This window comes from Benincasa hispida, chromosome 8 (genome assembly GCF_027475165.1).
Source record: "Benincasa hispida cultivar pf3 chromosome 8, pf3_genome.v1.1, whole genome shotgun sequence".
NCBI classification, from domain to species: Eukaryota; Viridiplantae; Streptophyta; class Magnoliopsida; order Cucurbitales; family Cucurbitaceae; genus Benincasa; species Benincasa hispida.
This window is the reverse complement of record NC_143485.1, coordinates 54,466,659-54,485,691: the sequence shown is the minus strand read 5'-3', so window position 1 is coordinate 54,485,691 and position 19,033 is coordinate 54,466,659. Positions and strand designations below refer to the sequence as shown.

Below are 19,033 nucleotides of genomic sequence, written 5' to 3'. Positions count from 1 at the left end.
AGTTTAGTTCATAAACTTTATGGATCTTAAAATGGTTCAACTTTTATTGAATTTGATAAAATAAAAGTATCAAAATAAAAGCAACATTTTTTCTTATTGAAAAAAGGACATATGTGAATATATCTTCAAATTTAACAGAGATGAGACTAATAAACATCAATTTTCGTCTTTAGAAGAAGTTAGCCCTAAACTAATAAATAGAGACTGAGTTTCATAGTTATTTAAAAAAAAAAAAAGTACATAAATTAAATTTTTTTAGAAAATGAAAATACAAGCTGGAATGGTATTTGAACCGTATATATATTTTGCATGACAAATTTTATACCTTTGAAGGCAGCGGCTTGTGGGGTGCAAGCTGTAGATCTGGACAGGAATGCCGGGAGCAAAGACTACGTACCAACGTTTTATTGTTTTTATTTTTATTTTTCTGTTTTTTAACTTTTTTTTTAAATGTCAATTTTTTTTTTATTTTTTTTTACATTTTTTTATGGACCATCTCTCTAAACTTACAACGTTGTTGTAATGAGATCGTTAAGTCGATATGACAACTCAACATTAATTTGCAAACTACATATATTTTGGTTTTGGGTTAGTGTAAATTCAAACTTTTGGCATAACAAGTTTATTAGAATTGTAGAAGATGAAATCTTGGAGAACGAATTACTCGATCATATTCCATCATACTCAATCATACTCATTCATACTCGATCATAGCAGAATTGTACTCGATGCATTTTATTCCTCGATGAAGATATATTCATACATCAGATAATATTGTAAAAAGACCATAAAGAACATAATAGAAATTTCAATAACATAATGATATAACTAATATCTAACTAATTAGTTTTATATCTAATATCCCCCCTCAAGTTAGACAGTACAAATTGATGATGCCCAACTTGGATAGAATGGAGAAATAAGCTGGAGCAGGTAGTGCTTTTGTAAAAACATCGGCTAACTGACTTTTGGATCTGATAGGTATAAGCTTGAGAGATCCATCAGCAACTTTGTCTTTAACAAAATGACAATCAAGTTCTATATGTTCGGTTCTCTCATGGAAAACCGGATTAATAGCAAGATAGACAGCTGCTTGATTGTCACAAAAAATAATGGAAGATTGAATAACAGAAACACATAAGTCTTTAAGTAGAGATGTCAACCAGATGAGTTCACAAGCTATTGAAGCAAGAGCTTTGTATTCTGCTTCAGCTGAGGAACGAGAAATAACACTTTTCTTTTTAGATTTCCATGATATAGGGATGTCCCCTAAAAATATGCAGAAATCAGATGTGGATTTTCTGGTATCAACACAAGATGCCCAGTCAGAATCTGAAAAGGCTTTCAATTGAAAAGTCTTTGTTGGTAATATGGTAATGCTCTAACCTGGTGAAGATTTCAAGTATCTCAACAAATGATGGTTTGCTGCAAGATGTGATTTGCACGGGTGAGCAACAAATTGGCTAAACTTGCTGACAGCAAATACTATATCTGGTGTGATGGTTAAGTAAAGTAGCTTGCCAATTAATCTTCTATAAGGATATGGGTCTTTCAACAAATCAACATCTGGATTTCTTAACTTAATATTGGGATCCGTAGGAGCATATACTAATTTGGCCCTCAAAAGACCAACTTCTTCTAATATTTGAAGTATATAATGTCTCTGGGATATGGATATGCCTTTATGTGATCGTACAAGTTCAAGACCTAAAAAATATTTGAGAGATCCAAGATCTTTTAGTTTGAAATGATCATGTAGCATGGTCTTGAGTTGAGTGATTTGTTGTATATTTGCTCCTGTGATGATTATATCATCAACATAGACAAGAAGAGCAATGAAGGTTCCACCTTTTCCACGAACAGACAGAGAATAACCTGCCTTTGACTGAGTGAAGCCTAGTTCAACCAAAGGCTTGTTTCAACCCATAGATCAACTTCTTTAGTTTGCATACAAGTTTCCCATTTTGGGAAGAATACCCCTAACGTTTGTAAGCAAGAGGTAGATCCATGTAAACTTCTTCAAATAGATCTCCGTGGAGGAATGTATTATTGACATCTAATTGGATAAGATTCCAATTGTGTGAGACAGCCAGTATGAATAGCACTCGAATAGTGACTAACTTTGCAACGGGCGAAAAAGTTCCAATGAAGTCCAATCCTTCTGCTAAGTGTATCTCTTTGCAACAAGTCTTGCCTTGTATCTCTCGCTTGTTCCATCAGCTTTATGTTTGATCTTATAGATCCATTTGCAGCCAATTGTGTGTTTGGTTGGAGGCACAGGTATAACATCCCAAGTGTTCAAAAGGGATGGCCTGGTGATAGAATTGAGGTTCATAGTGAGAGAAAATAGCTAGAGAGAAGCTCGAAATTTTGGGGAAAGTTTTTCATATGATAATGAAGGGGATATGAGACAGCGAGAAGAAGATGAAGGTAAAAGTTGTGATTGAGCAAGGCTACAATGGCTATCTTGAAGATGTGAAGGAGGTTTTGATATTCAGTTTGATTTTTTTGGTTTAAGTGTGATAATAGATGGAATGGGTCGAGAAATATCGATCTGTGTGTTTGGTAGAGATGTTGTTGATGTGTCTTTTGTAGGAGAATAGGCTTCAGAATTAGGTGAAAATGGTGAGGGTAGAGGATTATCAGTAGGTTGATTTATTGGACTGATATTGTGTGAAGATAAATCACTAGGTATGCTGGATAAAGGATAGGTTTGGTTATTGAGTGGTAGATGATGTATAGGTTGGGTTGAGATGTCGATGTCAACTGACTTGGGAAGTACAATACTCTAAAGAAAAAAGGGTTGTTCATCTATAGGAATGACTTTATGAAAAGGAAAAACTGACTCATGGAAGCTATGAAGCACAGATACTTCATGTGAGACAAAGGATCCGTATCAAACACGTATCAGATAGCGATACTTTCATATACTTCTCAGATACTTATCTGACACACGATTTGACGTATCTATTTTTACGCTTACTTTTTCTAAAGAAAAAAAGATAAGCAAATCATATAATTTCTCTAATTTAAAACTAGGTAACCTATTTAAAAAGCTCACTACTCGAGTCGAAAACTAAAATGAGGGAAAAAAAACCTAACCCTAGAATTATCTAATCTTCATCTTCACATTTAAGTCCCTACAAAGTCTACTAAAATATAACCCACTTGAATATCTTCAACAATTCAATGAAGAAGTTTCTCGTTTATCTTCATACTTCTCTCTCTAATCTTCTTCTTCTTTTCTGATCAATACGAGTCACTTTTTTATTGCATTTTATCGACTATTTCACTTCAACATCTTATATGTTGTTTTTTGTATTGTTTTTCAGTATTTGTATTGTATTTTGTATTACAGTCATTAACTTGTATGCTAAAGTTATCTATATCCTGAACTTTTCTTAAGAAAAAAACATATTTTCAACATATTAGTATCCTAGTTTTTTAGAAATTGGCGTATCGTCATATCCTATCGTATCCCCATCTCGTATCTGTATCCGTATCTGTGCTTCATAGCATGGAAGACTACATCTCGGGATATAAAAAATTTATTGTTTTCAATATCAAACAATTTGTAAGCCTTCATACCAGATGGATATCCAATAAAAACAGCAGGTATAGCTCGATGATCAAACTTGGTTCTGCCATTTTGTAAGGTGGATGCAAAACATAAACATCCAAATGTTTTGAGAAGAGAATAGTCTACTACTTTCCCATATAAGATCTCATATGGAGTTTTCCAGTTTAGTAGAGGTGAAGGTATTCGATTGATGAGAAATACATACGTTAAAATCCATTCACTCCAAAATTTCATAGGGACTCGAGACTGGAAAAATAAAGGTCTGGCAACATTCATAATATGTTGGTGTTTTCTTTCAACAACATAGTTTTGTTCTGGCCTTCCCACACAGGAAAATTGGTGTATAACACCTTTTTGAATAAAAAATTCAGTAAAAGACAATTCTGGAACATTATCAGAACGAAAAACTTTAATTTTCTTGTTATATTGAGTTTCTATATAGGCAAAGAATTGTGGAATGATATGAATTACAACAGATTTATTCTTCATCAAAAACACCCAAGTATATCTACTATGGTCATCAACCAAAGTAAGAAAGTATTTATAACCTAAATATGAATGTGTGGCAACAGGGTCCCAAATATCAGCATGTATAGTATTAAAAATAGTAGATGCTTTATGATTATGAGATTCAAATGATAATCTCTTTTGTTTGGCTAAAGGACATATTTCACATGGATGTGACTTATGCAACGAAGAAGAATCAAATGATAGTATGTTCTTTAAAACTGATAAACGAGAGATAGAGAGATGTCCAAGTTTGGAATACCATATTTCTGGTGAAGTATGTGAGACAACATTGATAATAGAAGATGTCTGCACGGGATCAACAACTTCATATGGCTTTTCTAGGAGGTACAATCCATCACGTAATCTACCACTGCTAATCGTCCTCAAAGTGGATCTTGCCTGAATATCACAACATTCATTTGAGAATTGTATAGATGGGGTATTATCAGACATAAGAGCATCAATAGATAGTAAATTGTAAAAATAGCATATGATGGAGAGTAATTGATCCAAAGAGGACAACTGAACCAACATGATGAACCAGGATTTGTTTATTGTTAGGTAAAAGAACATAACTAGAAAATGGCTTCAATTCAACAAATATATGTTTTTGAAAACATATGTGTGTGGATGCACCTGGGTCAACAATCAATTCACCAAAAAATATATGGGAAGAACATGTACCTACTACATGAGTAATACCATCATTGTCAACCTTAACAGCAGCTAATTTCGACTGAAGCATTGTAAGCATGTTGCGACATTGAGTAAGTATTTCATTATTGAGGCTAGTGTTAGATCCAGATGATGCTGGAATGGTTTCAGTAGCAGATGGGATGGTATTAGGAACTTTGTGAACTTGATTGTTTGTTCTGCTTCTTTGTTTATAACAAAGGGGATAACCATATAGTTTATAACATTTATCAATTGTGTGTCTTGAGATATGGCAATAGGTGCACACGGGCTTGTTCTTGTTCTGTTTAGATTAGGAATTTGTAGTGTGATTTGGATGTGACTATGAATTGTTATCAGGCTTTTGAACAGCTAGTGTGAGAGTAGAAGATTCAGTTAGAGGTCGAAAGGTGTTGTTCTTGTTGAACAAATGAAAATGCTTTATTGATTGTTGGAGGAGGATCCATGAGAAGGATCTAAGATCGAGCATGACTGTAATCATTATTTAACCCCATCAGAAAACACAAAAGGTATTCAAACTGAATGAATTCTTCAATTGATCTAACACCACCACAGGTACATTTTCCATATGTGCATCCCGGACGATATGATATGTATTCATCCCATAGACTTTTAATATTGGAAAAATACATTGTGACTGATTATTGTTTTTGTTTCAGGGTAGACAATCTATGTTTCAATTGAAAAATGCGGGGTCCATTTCTTTTCTGAAACCGATCTTGAAGGTCAAACCATATTTCTCAGAGTTGGTGAAGAGAATACTTGATGAGATTCCTTTTGATATAGAATTTAAAATCCACGAGATTACAACATTGTTGTTTCGAATTCAGAGAGGAAGTAAATCACCTGTTGGTTGAGAAATTGATCTGTTAATGAATCCTAGTTTGTTGCAAATTGATAGTGCAAGAATCATCGAGCTACTCCAAGTCTGTGAGAGGTTCAGTTACAAGAATGAGTTTTGAAATGTCACTGTGATGAAGAATATACGAATTGTTGTGAGAAGTTGTATATGGGTCTTGGTGAGAGTTTGGAGAATCAGTTGATTGAGTAGAAGAGGTTGGAATATTAGGCTCATATTACGGGAGGAAACTTTGCGCTATATCAGTCAATGATGGTGGTGGCAAAGGAGGTAGTTGAATATAGGATTGAGATTCATTATTTTGGCGCACGGGGGAATACGACGAAGAAGTGGGATTTTAAAAAATTTTTGATACCATATTAGGAATTGTAGAAGATGAAATCTTGGAGAAAGAATTATTCAATCATACTCCATCATACTCGTTCATACTCGATCATAGCAGAAATTGTAAATAGCACAACAGAAACTTCAATTACAAAATGATATAACTAATATCTAACTAATTAGTTTTATATCTAATAAAGTTAAAACAAAATGGTGTTAAATTATTACCATCATAATATGAATGAATTATACTGTGAATATAGTAAATTTTGATTTCCAATTATGAATTATAGATAGTTATTTAGTGCATATAATAAATAAATAAAAGAGAATTGGAATGTATAGCGGAATTTGAGGTTTCATTTTGAAAAATGGCAAAACCGCTGAATAAGAATTATGGCAACTCATGTGACATGCACATGGCCACAAATTTCAAAATCCCTAATTTATCCTTGTCTTGTATCCCTAATTTGCTCTTGCCTTGTTCGTATATATTGTTGTTGATGAAACACCAGGTAATTCCAAAATAGAAAACAAAGTCGAGATATATATATAAGGTAATTGTTGATATTTGTCAAGGACAATGCCCACCTAATTTTACTCATGTAGTTAACATAATCTCTATATTTTATTATTATTTGATATTTTATCTAACCACTTTTCGAATTTATCTCATCTTAATAAAATATCCAGATTTTTTTATAAAATATTCATATAGTATTAAAACTTCTTTTATCCATATATTTTACTCAAATCTCTATATTATTTTTCATAATTGTATACATATATTTTTTTAATTAGTTGTATATTTCTCAATGCTATTTTTTATATTATTTTAACATTTTGGGAAAAGAAATATCATTTCCTAAAAAATGGTCATGCGTTGATTGCACAATAATCAAATTGGATTGCCATAACTTTTGTTACTTACACAAATGTTTCATCCACTTAGGGTTTCTTGTGGTTTCTTTAACAAACTACTATTTTTGCTATAACTTTACAATTAGGATTTGATTTAAAATAAACCCATCTATTCCTCATTTTTCCTTTTTTGAAATTGAAATTTATTTTTAATATAAAAAATAGATTTTGATAATTACTTCACGAATTGATTTAAAATAAATTAATATCTTTCTCATTTTTCTCCCTTAATTGATTAATTAATCAATATTTAATTTGTTTATAACCATTTGGATTTTAATTTATAATACACCTTTAGATTTTATATTATTTTATTCATTTTTTATCATTCTAAATTCGAATTAGTTTTTTTTTATTTTAATTAGGATTTTACGGAATATTTTATACATATTATCATCTAATAAACTGTATATTTCATTTAAATTTGATCATTTTTTATCTTTTTAATTACCTTTTATTCATTATTATCTTATTGTCTTATTATATCATTAATTTGTCTTTTTGTCAAACAAATAAGTATGTATTTACTTTTGCAATCTTGTTGTTTTTGCTATGTCTGTAGATTTTTTTTTCCGAATTATATTTGAATTTATATTTTATTATCAAATTAGATTTTATCTAACTACTTATCGATTTTTTTCTCTCCAATTTATATTTGAATTTATTTTTTATTATTAAATTTGATTTTATCCAACTAACTTTTGATTTGTTTATATGTTTGTCACAAATTCAATTATATCTAAATATTTTTTTTTTCTTTATATTTTCAATGTTTTCAATTTTTCATTTACAGACGTGTAAAAACGGCTTGTTGAAGAAAGAAACATATAAATGAGAATTAAATTTTAAATGTTTGAAATTTTTTAGTTTATTATTAATATTAATATTATTATTATTAGTATTCTTATTCTTATTATCATTATTATTATTATTTATTAAAAGAAGATAACAAAAAACCCTAAATCTCATCTTTTTCACTTAGCTGCCCCCAAAGTTTTATTTTCTTCTATGGTTCAACAACTTTACACATGTGTTTTTGAAGATGATGACTCCCTACAATGGACACATCATCATGAAGTTGTAATTGTAAAATCAACTTTGCTCTTTCTGACCTACCCCTCACCTACCTCCATCGACGACGCGTCATCTTCCTTTGCATAATGACTTGACTATATTGAGTGATTTTTAATTTTGCACGATGTATTTGTGATTCTAAAATATTTAGGTAAAGTATATTTGAGGTATTACAGTAGATTTTGAAGCAATGTATCTCTACATTTTCATTTGTACTTAATTTTATTGTTTTAGGATAATTTTGTCATTTACTAATTAATATTTTTTATTATATAAATTCATTTTGCTATTTTTATAATTTTAGAACTTTTTTGCAAATAAAACTTTAAAATTTCTAAATTTTCTAAAACAGCAATCACATTTTTAGCCTTTAAACTTTGTTTCAAGTTTATGACCCTAAATTTATTACACTTATTTTCCTCAAATTAAAAGAAAGAAAAAGAAAACGAAAAAGAAAGAAAGAAAAAGAAAAAGAAAAAGAAAAAAACTACAAACTACGTGGGATTATGGTCCAAACATAGAAAATGGATGGCTAAATTAAAAATAATAATAATAAAAAAAAGTAAATAAAACCTAAACTCTGTTTTTTTTTTTTCAAAATTACCCATATTTTCTTTCAAATAATCATACCCTCGTTCTTCCATAAATGTTTCAAAACCTGTCATTAGAGTAAAAATGCTTTACAATTTCAAAATCACTCTCAAGCCAAATTATTTGGCCACAGCCTCCTGTTTTTATATATACCTTTGTTAATCAGGAATTCTCCGACATTGTCAACCATGCTCAAGTTGAAATTCAGAAGAAACGCAAATCAATCTACCTCATCGCTTGTATACAAATACTAAACAAAATCACAAACAAGCAATTTGAGTCCTCAACACTTCAACACCGATCAAAACACACAATACGTCATCTTGCATACATCTATCTTTACACAATTAGGCCAAATTGAATGAGTTGTTCAAATCAGACAACACCAGGGGAAGAGTTTCATAATTGCTCTCAGCCAGCAGCAAACAGCTGGGACTTTCTTTTCGCATCACATGCCACAGAAGAATGCCACATCAGACCAACACTTTCATACTCGTTTTCTTCCAGTTATGTAAGAATCCACAACTCCCAGATATTAAAAAAACCAACCCCAAGGAGGTGAAGAAGTGTTCAGAGTGTAACATGAACATTAACTAGCGAATGGGGTGGTATTGAGCTGATATTCTCTTAGGAGGCAATTTGCGTAATATGTAAAGAACTAATGCTGACGGCAGAATTTCAACCAACTGTAAGTTCAACAAAATGGTTAACATCAGTCCAGAGTATAAGGAGTAAATCGAAATCAGAAATACGAAACATGAACAAGCTAAGTAAAGCATAGTACCAAGTAGTAGATGAAATTCAGAAGGGGGTGATCTAAAACATCAAGTGATGCATCTGCGTCAAAAGCGGATAAAGAAACCTGCACTCAACAGTTGAAAAAGATATATGTTGAGGATCTCATGCAATGCCAGAAATTTTTGTTTCTTAAACCAAAGAATTCAATCCATTTATAAAGTTGGACATCATATGCTTAAAATTAGCATTCCCTAGAGAAGACGGTTTTTCTCATTACTAGCAAAAGGAGGAGCTTGAACTATACCACAAAGCATCGAATGAGGAAGCAGGTAAAGCATATGGCAGTTACGGACCCAACCTGCAATCATTTTTCAAAAAGTATAAAAAAGCACGTAAGCATGATTAGGCGGATCCATAATATACATGAAAACCCATAAGTAACGGCTAACAAACCTACAAACAACAAGATTGATCCTACTTCAAACGAGTGATGGAGCTTACCTTATCAATCTTTTTCTATTATCTTCATTTAGGTCAAATTTTAATTTAGTTACAAATCCCACAGCCTGGGGTACAGGTTCGGATGTGGAGATCATATGATATTTCTGAAGCTTAATAATATCACATTTTCCAAATTATCAGCTTAAATTTAATTATGGTATCTCAGGTGACAATTTTCACAGAAAAGTAAATGGAGTTTGGCCACATAATTTGTCTGTGCCAGAATATTAAGATCTCTTCACAAATAACTCAACTTTCTACAAACAATAGGAAGAAAAGGGCATTTGTGGTTACATCATGATAGAGGACTAATAAACAATGGACCCATACCTCATGAAGTTTCTTCCTTCTCCCTTTAGATTCAATTGGAAAACGTCTAAGCATGAAAAATAATCTAAAGATTTTCATACAAGAGAAGTAGTCAAAAAGAGGTAATCAAAGATGATACAAAATCTAGATGCATTGAATAAGAAATCCAACAAACATGAAGTATATACTCACCTTCCACCATATATCAAAAAGCCTACTGCAGCTATGAACGACACCACTGAGAAAAGAAAAACAGAAGCGGTGGTTAGAAAAGGAAAAAAAATGATAAGATTATCTTCTAGATCCAAACTACAAAACTTGACCTCTTGTACACAGGAAATGATTCACTGGATACAAAGACTAACCTGCAATGAAAATTTTTCCAACAAATTCCACCACACTGTTGTCATTCACCCCGATGTATATCCAAATGCAAACCTGTCCATAGAATACCAACTCTGAGTTGAGTTCAACACATAACTTGATTCAGCAAAATCCCCCAGGAATTTCAATACGAGGAATTCCCTCATCCTTCCAAAATAATATTTGATATTCAGCACGGATTTTAAAGTATGAGTTGGCTACTTATTGATTTCAAACAAGGGTGCTAAGAGTAATGGTACTAAAAATACCTGTATGAGATATATCACACAGTTGATTGAAATGTAAACTGTTCTTAGTTTATCTGTTGGCAGACTTCTTGCCTGTGCACAAAACAATCGAGGAAAGATCAAAAATCCTCATTGTGCCCAAACTGATGCGAATATCACTGACAGCTCAGGCACTAAAAGGGAAGACAACCACTTGATTGCAAGAAAGAAAATTTTCAAACCAGCAAAACAATACACAAAACTTGCCTGGTGGTATATCTCTGCCCAGAAGAGGACCAGGAGTGTGTACGTTGAGAAAAAAAGAAGACCAGGAAGTTCCAATAATAACAATAGCAGAACCTGAATCAGAATTAGTTGACATGCCTCAGTATACAAGGTATAGTTTTCATCACACCTTTTTAGGACTTTCAGAGGACATAAGACTATGGAAAACTTTAAAATATTATGAAAATTCTATTAAAAAAAAAACAAAACAAAAGAGAAAACTATGATGCCATTTGGAAATGTTGTTAAGAAAACTGTTCATTTTAAAAGTTGTGTTCTGTTACGTTGTTTAGTAAATAGCTGTTAACTTGAGAATAACTCCCTGTCTCTGAGGGTCTCGAGAACAACCGAAGGCACAGGCCATAAACAATAGGGAAAAGTTCAAATTGACCTATACATATTGCAGAGTTCCAAAATTGTGTAGAACATTTGTAAAAAAAATCTTCCACAAAAGACACCAATACGACGTGTAATCTCTTATATAGGTTATCATCATCTTCAATATTTCCAGAGAGCTAATGTGCAATTTTTTATCTCGTTAAACAGCTTGGCGACAACAAGTAGATAAAATAACAAAGGTAAATGTCTTTTTCCCTGCTGTGAAAAAATAAAAAATAAAAAAAAGAACTGAAAATTTGAGCTAGGGCAAAGTTAGGATTTAGTCCATTTACATTCTAAATATATTTCTGTTATAACTAAAAGTTTGTTATAACAATCAGAGATTTTCTAATTGCAAATCTCTAGTCAATCTAGAGTACTGGATACCCTATAAATGGGCTACTTTACTTCATCATCATAATTCAGTGAAATAAAGATTATTCATTCTCCAAATCTCTAGAGTCTCAATTGGCAAGTCCCAAATAGTATTAAATATTCAGATATTGCTCAGGAAAATTAGCATAAATGATATCAAAGGTTCAGATACTGCTCGTGTAAACTTACCTTGGGTTGCAAAAGAAATACTTGCTTGTGGAGCCCAAACACAATTGCACGTACTGAATCACGGAGGAAGAAATGAAACTATCAATCAAAACCTTCAAATGCCTCCATTGAGAATAAAGTCGAACAATATTCTTATGTTATTACCTCCATTGACAATGAAGTTCATGAGATGGAAAACCTTCTGTGTTGTCCATCCATATTCCGGAACTCTCAATTCGATCCTTATCAATTGAATCTGCACGCACGTACACAAACTAAGTTCCGGATTTCCAAAATCTAACCAAAATCTCTATTCTACAGCCCTACTTTTCTCCCCATTCTTGCTAAAGTAAAGCGAACACAAAATTTTGACATTGAAAGCTTCCTGCTAACTTGGAGAAAAGCATTCAAAGCCCGGAAAATATATGAACTAAATAATGGAATCACAAATTATGCTTGCAGAATATGAAAATTTCATTTTCCTAGAGTTCCATTCAGTAAAGCATAATCATCGGCTCCAATCGGTAGACAAAAAGGAGCAATTCTAGGATACGGAAACGCACTCAAACCAACCAATTAGCAATCAACTACGAAGAAAAATACACCAATTAAAAAAAATAGCGATAACGAGCTCTCGAAAACAGCATAGCAGATAGTTTCAGATAGACGAGAGGTACGGAAGCAAAAGAGAGAGACCAAAGCAACAGCGGAGACTAGCGCATATACAGCACAGAGAGAGTAGAAAATCCGATCCTGCCAAAAAGTAGATTCGTTGATGTCATTCCACCAGCTGGTTGCCGTAACTCCCATCTCCATGGCCGTCATCAAGTTCAGCTGCAATCTCGCCATTATTCCCCCAAATATAGTAAAGAAACTCTCTCACTATTGCCCTCCCTCTCCGCCGTAGAGTCAGAGAACCAAGAATCTGATGAATTTTGACACGACCAAGCGAACGCCGGCGAGATAGCCACCCAATACAACGCCGGCGAGGAGAGAGGGCAAAGGAGAAGAGGGATTTTATTTTCCTTTCTTTGTTTTCGGCCTTTGGGTTTTTCGGCTCTTTATTTATTTATTTTGGTCGCTCTTCCCAAAGTAATCAATTCATAAATTCACGAAGGCTGTGGAAAAGAACAAGTCTAGTAATGCTTCCCTCCACATAATTTATAAAATGCCTACTTTTATTTATTGTTAATTTTTTGGTATTTCTTGTGCCGAGCTGGAATCTTCCTCTTTTTCATATGCATATTAAATTCTAATTTGGTGACATCATTTTGATAAGCCTAAACTTCCATTTTATCCTTTTTGAATGTTTTGATTCTTTTTTCTTTGGCCTAAGTTTTTATTTTTAATGCAACATTTATGGTTGAGCCATTTTGCGTGATTTTCCTTTTCTTCTAGCCATAAAACCTTTTTAATTGTTTGAATGATTGTTTTATTATAATAATAACAATAATAAGAAAAGGACAAATTGCAAAATTCAATATCTACCGTTGCATTAATCACAACTAATCACCACGCTTTAAAGAAATTAGCTTTTTATATATTTTACCTTTTTGAAAACCACATTGTTTTTTTAAAAAAAAAAAAAAAAAATATTTATGAATTATAAAATAGGCAACATTTTTTTAAGTGCGACAAATTTGTTACCCAAATACAAAGTTGCTAAGTGGAAATAAATTGTCCATATTATAATAATAAAGAAGAGATCTTTGGTGAGGATAAATTGTATATATCAAACTTGACACTTCTGAAATTATAGCAAAATAAATCCTAATCATAAAAATCTGCGAATTAACATAAATTAAGTGATTTTCGGATTGTTTAAAATCGAATGGAGATCTGGACTTGGACGGTTCATTTTTTTTCTTCTTCTTTCTTTTTAAAAAATAATAATAACAGATTTATGAAGCCGTAAACAAACTAGAAACATATAAAATCCTAAATGATGGCTCCTACCTATTTGTTCCCTTTATTAAAAAGGGGGACACTTTATTTGAAATGAGTCATCCATCCCATACAAAACTCTTTTGACCTTTCACCAAGAAAAGAAAAACTACACAATAGGAATCCAAGTCTCCACTGTTCTAAGGCATGAACAACTCTATGGCAAGCCATGGTATAAAAATAAAATCTTAGAACTTCATCTCGAGAGGTAAGAAAAAAATTTCCTCACCAACATTCAATGTCTCACATAAATTCAAACAATTTCTAATCCAACACATCCTATTCGACTGGATTAAACACACTAAAGAAAATGTATTTGATATTCCTTAGGTCTTCTAACATTGTCAAACTTTAAGAGCTTTGATTAGCCCTTTTTTTGTGTACCGCCTTGAAAACCTGCCCTAATAGGAGACCCCTATATCAACATCGACTCTCGAGTTTCTATGATCATTTTACATAAATGTAATTTTTTATATCATCAAATTTTGATTTTTTGAATGACTGGAAAGTATATTTTATAGTGATTTTGAAAATGAAAAAAAAAATGATTTTAATCATTTCAAAAGAACTCCCGATTCCCAAATATATTCAATTGAACTTTAGTTTGTAGAGTTTGTCTTCCTACTTCGACTTGATTTAACCATCAATTTAGGCCCTGATAACCATTTGGTTGTTGTAGCTTTTAAAAGCTTACTTTTGTTTTTGTTTTTGTTCTGTTTTGTTTTGTTTTTTAATTTGGTTAAGAATTTTACCATTATACTTAAGAAAGTGTAAATCATTGTAAGAAACATGATGAAACTTAATTTTCAAAAACTAAAAACAAAAACTAAATGATAGGCTTAGTCAATATACTTTACAATATGTAATAATATAATCTTATTGTGAAAAATACTATGAAATTTGGTTGTTACATAATCAAAATTGACAATTAAGTGACAAAATTTTCATGATAGCGACTAGGTTGTTACAAATTTGAAAGTTTATGGACTAAATCGTTAAAATCAAAAGTGACGTAAATGCCTTAATTTATGATTTTTGCAATTAATGGAAATCTCGATGTATATAATTGAATTGTGAGTTTATTAAAACCTTAATTAATGATTTTTCTTTGTCCTTTTTTTGTTTTTAAAAATTGTATTTGTTGAAATAAATGGTATGTGACTGTTCAATTACCATCCCATTCTTTCAATTTCTTATATCGTATTATTCTATGAATGAATATATCTTTCACAATTAATTAACTTAAAGAAGAGACATGATGGTTTGAACGATCACAAATTAATCAATAATCATAAATCTTCTTCAAATTATATTTTAACATCTTGCACAAACATACTTTCTCTCTTTCTATAAATTTGTTGAAGTTCAGTTTATTTCCGTAATCTGTTAGACAAAGGGCTGCATCCCTAAAAATATTATAGTATATAATAATTTGTCTTAAATATATCAACATAGGATCCGTGGCGCAATGGTAGCGCGTCTGACTCCAGATCAGAAGGTTGCGTGTTCGATTCACGTCGGGTTCACTCTTTTATGGATCACTTTTTTCAACTCACAAATTTCTTTTCTTATTTATTTTTCAATAAAATAACTTTCAATGCTCTCGATCTCTACCGTTCATTTGTTATACTTTTGAATTCTCAAATACTAACGACGGCAATGATTAAAGGGCTCACCAATCATCCGTGTTTCACACCTGCACCAGATCGGACAGCCCTGTCTTCATCACCAAGCTCTTGGACAAAACCCTAGACCTTCATTTCTCTCTCTCTCTGCTAATCACTCTCGAGCTATGGCGCTTCTCTATCGCCTCCGCTATGCTCTCTCTTCAAACTCGACTTACATCAACTATCGTCTTCACTACCGTTCTCTCTCGACAATCCTTTCTCCTGATTCCTCTAATCCTTTGTCAGCAAAACAAAAATCGAGAGCCGCACTGTCCCTACTGAAAGCGGAGGACAATCCTGAGCGTATAATTGATATTTGCCGAGCCGCTAGTCTCACTCCAGAATTACATCTAGATCGCATCGTTTTCTCTATTGCTATTTCCAAGCTTTCAAAGTCCAATCACTTCGATGGGATTCGCCAGTTCCTTGAGGAATTGAAATCTCGTCCCGACTTGAAGAACGAGCGTTTCGCTTGCCACGCGATTGTTCTATATGGCCAGGCTAATATGCTTGATCATGCTATTCGCACTTTCAAGCAAATTGATGAACTCGGTGTGCGTCACTCGGTTAAATCGCTGAATGCATTACTTTTTGCTTGTAATGTAGCTAAGGATTACAAGGAACTGAAGCGGGTTTTTATGGAGTTCCCTAAGATTTATGGAATCGAACCAGATATCGATTCTTATAACAGAGTGATTATGGCGTTTTCAGAGTCGGGTTCATCGAGTGCAGTGTATTCGATTGTGGCGGAGATGGACAGGAAGGATGTCAAACCAAATGCAACTACTTTTGCGAATTGGCTTGCTGGGTGCTACATGGAAGAGAAGTATGAGGATGTTGAGAAAGTCATAAAATTAATGGAGAAATATGGCGTGCGGCGTGGAGTTAGTACATATAATGCAAGAATACGGAGTCTGTGTAAATTGAAGAAATCATCGGAAGCGAAGGCTTTATTTGATGGGATGTTATCGAGAGGTATGAAACCAAACTCTGTTACTTACAGTGAATTGATTCATGGATTCTGTAAGGAAGGAAATCTAGATGAAGCTAAGAGCCTTTTTAAGAGAATGATCAACAGCGGTTGCCCACTGGACAGTGGTTGCTATTTCACTATGGCTTACTTCCTTTGTCGAGGAGGAGATTATGAGACAGCTTTCAAGATCTGCGTGGAAAGCATGGAGAAGGGGTGGGTTCCAAATATCTCTACAATGAAGTCTCTTGTTGATGGGCTAGTTAGCATTTCGAAGGTCGAAGAGGCAAAGCAACTTATTGGGCAAATCAAGGAGAGGTTCTCGAGGAATGTTGAACACTGGAATGAAATTGAATCTGGATTGCCTCAGTGAGGAAATTCTGGGACACTGCAACCATCAATGCCAAGCGATTGTTAAGGAAAAACTAGAGAATGCGGCATTTTTCCTTGGCTTGAGCAGATCACCTCTGCATATGTTTTACATTGGTGCAGTTAATTGTTTTGTCAGGAAGCTGTTATCGAAAAACACTTTTTATGACCTTGGCTATGCAGTCAAGCCCACTTCTGAGAGGCTATGCTGAAATTCTAATGTCAATCTTTTATGTTCTAGCTTTGCCGCTGGTTGAAATTTGTAGGCTTCGACCCCCTTAAACAAAGGTGATAATGTGCTTGAAATGTGGTCGTGGATCTTCCTGTTAGGTTAGTAATTGCTGTATTGATGGAAGCTAGATTGTTTTAAGCAATTTTGTATGTCAATAAAGATAGAAACTTGACATTGGTTTTATTCGAGGAGTGTTCAGATTTCGTCATATCTTTCTTGTTATAATTCAACTCTCCCTCTCTGCCATCGTGAATTTGGATAGGAAGTAGTTGCCAGCTAAAATGCTTATGTTTGTTCTGCATGTCTTCACAGTGATTTTGGATTTATGCTATTGTCTTTCCTGGAGTGAGTTACAATTGTATTTGCTCATTCTTTTGTACATTTTGACAATGCATTTCAAGTGAAATACAGGTGATGCTGGTGCTTTCTACTACCGGCACCACCAGCCTAAACCAAATAAATTGCAACTGGAATTCTGTTGTACAATCAGAGGGAAAAGGCACAGTAACTCAAATAAAGTCGAGAACTCTTGAATCTGAGGTGGATTTGGGGTAGCAGGAAAGTGTAATGAAGACCATAATATTGAAGAACATTCCAGAATCTCCAATAATTCTTCTCATCACATAACCTTTCTGCACTTATTCTTTCCCTCTCCCATCTCTCTCTCATGGACCTGCAAAGGGAAACTTTTGAAGAGCCACAATCCCTCCATACAATTGCAGAAACAAAGTACCAGAGAAAAATTGAATATTTTCTCCCAAGACTGGATTACACCTTGATGGTTAAACAGCTAATTGGTTCCCCTTTTCTGTGGCTCATCATCTGAATGGAATCCTAGGAGGTTTCCTTAATAGCATTTGGAAACACAAACCATAAAAAGCATCAGCAACATCGAACAACTCGTATTTAGGAAGCTGCTTGGTAGCTTCTCTTGTAGATCCCTAAGCTCATGATACATATTCTGAGCATTATGAAACATCATCTACATGTGCAAGCTGTGGAAATCATTCTGAAGGATCGTATAACTTAACCCAGAAATCTTATTCAGGCGATTGCTTTTCGAAACATCGAAAGTCGAGCACATTTTTGGGACAAAGCGATTGCTGGTTTGCTTCTTCTTCCTTCGCCATGACATTATGGAGTGCCAGAAGGTGGATGGTGAACTGCTGCGACCAGAAGAAGCCATGCCAGGTCCTTGAGACCTCTGTGAGCTGCTGCAGCATTCAAGCTCAATCTTGGCAAAATAATCGATTTCCTTCTTGACGAGTGAACCAATGGTTCCTCGAGTTCCTATGGCAACAGGAGCAGTTGCAGTTGCAGCCATTCTGTAATGGGATTTGCAGAATGTGGTGCTGGGTTTATTATGTTGCATCCTTCTGATGTAAAATTAAAGAAATGTAAAGAGGCTTTTGGGATGAAGGATGTGATGTCGTAGGGTCCTTTTCCTGAAGGGGTGGGATTGTTTGCTTTGAGTCTAAGCCATCTCCCTTTTTTGATCTTTTTATAAAGCCATCTATTGAAGTAAAGTGCTTTACAAGAGAGAGCAGCATCGGCCTGAGATTTTGATATAATATTCATTCTGAATGTGAATGCTGCGAAGAAGCATCGTAGTGTTCCCTGTCCCTGGCGATATTATGATACCTTTTCTACTAGTTTGGTTGCCCACATTTAAAAAAAAAATGGGATAAACTATTTTATTAAAAATGTAGTTAGAAATTATTGTTTTGTAAAACGATTTCTCTGAAAGTGTGTTTTTTTAGAGAGAATTTACTCTAAGGTCACGTTTATCAAATCGTAATGAAAATTATTGTAATCATAATAGAATTTCATTGATGGATCAATTGTAATAAGTATGAATCACAAATATAATTTGATTGCTTTTGATAACATTTATTTAAAATTATGAATTTTGTTACATTTATGTCACCTTTATCTCCAAGGGTCAAATCGTAACG

At 33.3% G+C, this 19,033-nt stretch overlaps 3 protein-coding genes, 1 non-coding gene and 1 pseudogene across 4 annotated transcripts; 2 read left to right on the top strand and 3 right to left on the bottom strand.

Annotated features, from left to right (window-relative positions):
• Window positions 1–5,154: 5,154 nt before the first annotated feature.
• LOC150034681 (uncharacterized) lies at window positions 5,155–8,020 on the bottom strand (annotated as a pseudogene).
• Window positions 8,021–8,763: 743 nt separating this feature from the next.
• TOM1 (tobamovirus multiplication 1) lies at window positions 8,764–13,109 on the bottom strand. The gene is made up of 11 exons (XM_039039222.2): window positions 12,593–13,109; window positions 12,062–12,152; window positions 11,918–11,970; window positions 10,958–11,050; window positions 10,733–10,804; window positions 10,466–10,538; window positions 10,293–10,338; window positions 10,122–10,185; window positions 9,595–9,648; window positions 9,337–9,414; window positions 8,764–9,238 (listed from the first exon to the last, which is right to left on the bottom strand). Exons 1-11 carry the CDS (start codon window positions 12,743–12,745, stop codon window positions 9,146–9,148), a joined length of 870 nt encoding a protein of 289 aa, XP_038895150.1. The 5' UTR covers window positions 12,746–13,109; the 3' UTR covers window positions 8,764–9,145.
• A 2,185-nt stretch (window positions 13,110–15,294) lies between these two features.
• On the top strand, window positions 15,295–15,366 carry TRNAW-CCA (transfer RNA tryptophan (anticodon CCA)). The gene has a single exon. It is a non-coding gene; the product is annotated as a tRNA-Trp (tRNA).
• Window positions 15,367–15,463: 97 nt separating this feature from the next.
• On the top strand, window positions 15,464–17,261 carry PPR336 (pentatricopeptide repeat 336). The gene has a single exon (XM_039038858.2). It carries the CDS (start codon window positions 15,633–15,635, stop codon window positions 16,848–16,850), a length of 1,218 nt encoding a protein of 405 aa, XP_038894786.2. The 5' UTR covers window positions 15,464–15,632; the 3' UTR covers window positions 16,851–17,261.
• A 799-nt stretch (window positions 17,262–18,060) lies between these two features.
• LOC150034680 (uncharacterized) lies at window positions 18,061–18,402 on the bottom strand. Its single transcript, XM_090316820.1, has one exon. The coding sequence runs from the start codon at window positions 18,400–18,402 to the stop codon at window positions 18,061–18,063; it is 342 nt and encodes a 113-aa protein (XP_090172946.1).
• Between the last annotated feature and the right edge of the window lie 631 nt (window positions 18,403–19,033).